The sequence below is a fragment of the Helianthus annuus genome, chromosome 10 (assembly GCF_002127325.2).
Source record: "Helianthus annuus cultivar XRQ/B chromosome 10, HanXRQr2.0-SUNRISE, whole genome shotgun sequence".
Taxonomy (NCBI): Eukaryota; Viridiplantae; Streptophyta; class Magnoliopsida; order Asterales; family Asteraceae; genus Helianthus; species Helianthus annuus.
Window position 1 is genome coordinate 117,018,470 of NC_035442.2, and position 4,404 is coordinate 117,022,873.

General features: G+C 34.5%; 1 protein-coding gene across 1 annotated transcript; it reads right to left on the reverse strand.

Annotated features, from left to right (window-relative positions):
- Window positions 1-906: 906 nt before the first annotated feature.
- Window positions 907-1,754, reverse strand: LOC110885110 (vacuolar iron transporter homolog 4). The gene has a single exon (XM_022132811.2). The coding sequence runs from the start codon at window positions 1,706-1,708 to the stop codon at window positions 1,103-1,105; it is 606 nt and encodes a 201-aa protein (XP_021988503.1). The 5' UTR covers window positions 1,709-1,754; the 3' UTR covers window positions 907-1,102.
- Window positions 1,755-4,404: the final 2,650 nt, after the last annotated feature.

Genomic DNA, 4,404 nt, shown 5'->3' on the forward strand with positions numbered 1-4,404 from the left:
ACTCACACACTTTGAGAGTTTACATGTTAGATTTGTAAACATTGTGCTTGTAACCGAAACCTTCATTTGCATTAATACAAGTTGTGTTAATCGGTGAACCCGTGTGTGTTTGTGTTTGTTCTTGCATTATCCCGGTTTGCTCGCTAGCTTGGATTCCGCACTCGCTAGTGGGTTAGTATAACAAGGTTTAGGTTTGTTCTCGATCCTCCGAGAGGGACCTACAATGCAAGATTTAATTTTTTGCATATCAAAACAAGATTTAATCTTTCAAAACACTTATAATACTATTAGTATGCAAAATTAAACAATAATTTGGTGTCTTACATGTCAGTTTCTCACAATTCCATATTGAAATTGTTCTTGGCACATTTCATCCAATTTCAACTAAATGCATTCAATAATCTTGTTAGATATCGAAATCAAACACTTCTACCAAGTACTATATATCGCTTATAGCATTTCTAAGCTTTTACAAGTGTACGATCTACCATAAATTTATTATAGTTGGGTATTTCTACTCAAATAGTGATGAAGATTACTTACCAAATGGTGTTTGATAACTTTTAAGACCTTAAATATTCCTTGTGTTGTTTACTCAACTCCTCTTAGCTTCATTTTGGTCACAATTTTGAGTCCTTGATGCCTTCTTGTAGTGACTATATGTAACCTCAAGAACAAGTCTCTCGAGCAAATTAAAGCTCATTTCTTTTTATTTTCCATCATCCATTTTATTTTCCAACAATTCAAGTTTTGCATGTATAACACACTTGGTGTTCAACATGATTTCTTTTCTTTTTTACACTAAATTTCAAAACAGATCTCATTTTTTGTATTTTACCATGAAAGACAACATTTACGCAATTGCTCTTCGAGTAACCAAATATAATACAAATGTAGCATGATCAATGATCCATGTCATTTTCTTTGTTTTATTTCTTGTTCAATATAAAAATAGTACATCGAAATTCCATAACGTTACATGTCTTGAAATTTATTCGTTAATAAAGAAACACATATATAACAATGTTCATATCATGTTAAGAGAAAATGATTTTTGTCTCAAACAAAGAAGATGACAGAAAAACAAGAATCACATGTCAAGTTACAGTCCGTTAGAGCCGATCAACTTAGTCAGCCCGAAGGTAATGGCCATAGCCATCCACCCTCCAACCAAAACCCTAAAACAAGACTTCACCGCAGGAGTCCTTCCTAGAAAAGCTCCAAACCACCCGAAAAATACTAGTGCAAATGTGACTGCGGCAACCACCACAGTCAGCCTCACCTTATGGTTCACAATGAAAGAAGCAGCCAACAATGGCACCATGGCACCAAATGCAAATGCAATCGCGGATGCTGCAGCTGCCTGCATTGGGTTTGGAAGCTTTTCATTCTCACTTTCTTCATTACTTGATCCATTTCGTTTCATGTGAGATACCTCTATGTCAAGCTGAGATGATACAGACACAAATTCTCCAATTGCCATACTACATGCACCTGCAACTAGACCAGCAAAACCTGTGAGTATCATAGCTTTCGCATCATTTTTAACGGCCCCAATACCCATCATCAGAGATGCAACTGAAACTAAACCATCGCTGGCTCCTAGGACGGCTGCACGAAGCCACTGTCCCCTTTGTGAGTAGTCATAACCTTCTTCTACAGATTTGTTTTCAGGGATTGGAATACTAATGTTATTTTGTGCAGCCATGAAGGTGAAATAACAAAATAGAATGTTATATAAGAAGTTTTATATAGGAAGATTGCTTGTGAAAGACACAAGGTATATATAGAGGTACTTTAATGGCCTAAACAAGTCACACCAAATGTGCAAGAATGACTCATTACTTTGACTCAAGCACAATGAATTTTTCTTCTTCCCTTTTTATTATTGTTCATGTGAGGCGTTGGCTTAAAACATCTATTATTTTCTTACTCCATACATTTCTAAAAGCATACGGCCAAATCTAAGTGTACTTATCATGTCAAATCAAGTTTTTGAAATGTCAAATCCAAAGAACAAACCTAAAAGCTATAACTATTCATGATTATGATCTTAATAGAGTGTTCATGGAGAACATGGTGCTTCTTACACAACAAATATGTTGCCCAATATCATAGCATAGTATAGATAAGGACACACAACAAATCACTAGGAAGGTGGAGGACTGCGTAGGATGGCATTTGCACAAAGATTGAGCTGGTGGATTTGGGGAATCTAGAGCCAAGTTTTAACTACTTTGGAGGGAATATGCTTCCACACTAAAGGTTTAAACTTCATAAATAAATAAATAAATATATAAATAATAAATAAATAAATAAATAAATAAATAATGTAATCAACACGCAGAATAACCTGAGGCTTTCATTAGTTTGTTTAAGCTTTACTTATTATTAGTATGTTTCATCAGTAGCAACATGTTGGTACTATTATAGTATTTAACATCAGAACCCGTATCCGCGTATCGCATTGAATTGCGTATTATCGTATTGATTAAGTGTTGTTGAGTATGGAATTCTTGATTAATCTTTGAAACTGTGATTGTGAAACATCGATTATTCTTGTTAATTGAACATCGATTATTATTTTTAGGCGTTAATGGCTGCTAAACAAGCATCCGGATGGCAAAAACGTCAAAAAAGGAAACGATCTAGAATGTCTCAAGATAGACTTAGTGGGTTGGCGATGATAGCTATCGAGAACGAGGTCTTAGATAATATAATTGTGAAGAGTTGATCCAGCAATTAGCAATTTACTATGAAGAATGCAAGGAGTGTTGCATGAATTGAATCATCGGTTAGCTATTAATTTATTCGTTATTACAATATGTAACTCATTAGAATACTATGATTTTGTCATTATCATAATTGCATTCTTTATCAAATACTACAATTTTTGTCATTTTGGTAATTATATTGTTTATCGTTAAAGCATATGGGCACATTTTTCAAGCTCGAACAGGGTACGTGAATTCTCAGTGACGCCTCTGGTACTATATATTAGATATAATCATCTTCATTACATTAGCATATGGCAAGATTTAATGGAAATCCATAAGATGTGTTGCTTTGGCCCTACTTTTGCATTATGCCACATCTATTCTCTTTTAATTTCACTTACCTATTTACCATCTAGCCGAATAACTTTGTGGACATGAAGGATTTTATTTAAGCCAGATGGAGGGGAACTTTCTTTTGATGGATATGACATGCCAGTTAAAATGTCAAAGCTGCTGTAAAAGAACTAGCTAGCTCTGGTGGGCATCTGAATCTGTCGGCAAATAAATCAAGAGTGAAATATAAAACAGCGTTCGTCGACGTCGACCGATGAACAACGAAGAGTACAACATGACACATTCTAATGGAAGATCTAATCAACATCATGCTCCCTGTGTGGCTGTGTGTTGAGATTATAAAGGAGGACATGATGGTGGAAGGCTGATACAGATAAACACGTACTTATGCTTGTAATAATGTAAAGGAGAGTATGTAGTCCATACCTAAAGTTGTATTGATGAATGTCTCAAAAATTAAAGATGACTGAATCCACACGACTGCCACAATCAATTCAATGTAAAAATAAAGCTATAATTATAAATAATTCGGGTGTAAACCGCATCCCATATATCCGTAAAATAAAGATCTCAATCCTAACATATAAGCTTAATTGATTATAGTATGAAACGGATTTGGGTTTATGTGGTTGGGATGATGAGGCGTGGGACATAGAAGTAATTCATATGGCTGGATCTATTCACACACCCTCTCACACTATTTGGACACTTTTGGTGCCGTAGACGTCTTGTATAGGGTTATACGAGGCGTCTAGGCACTGAATTCAAGGGGGTCTTCAGGGGATGTCAGACACAAAGTTTAAGAAACCCTAGACGCCTCGTACAGGCCTATACGAGGCGTCTAGGCACTGAATTCAAGGGGGTCTTCAGGGGATGTCAGACACAAAGTTTAAGAAACCCTAGACGTCTCGTACAGGCCTATACGAGGTGTCTACGCATTGGGTGTTTTTTTGGTTGAAAGAACGGGTGTTTTGGTGGGTTTTGGTGTGGTTATTTTGATAGTTTTTAATGTTTTTTTTAGCGAAAAATTTTTTGGTTTTAAAAAAAGTTTTGTTTTTTATACTATAAAAAATTTAACCGTTTTAAAAATCGGCTCTTTAAATAGATTCTATCGATTAAATATTATAATGTTTTTAACATTTTAATTTTTTAAATATTATTCTTCCCATTAAAATTTTATCTCGTTTAAATATTATTTCCGTATTATATTCAAAACATATATTGTTTCCGTATTATATCAATTTAAGATAACAATCATTAAATAACCACATTAAATAACCACATAACTGAAAACAAACGTAAATATGACATATATAAGATAACTTTTGTACAT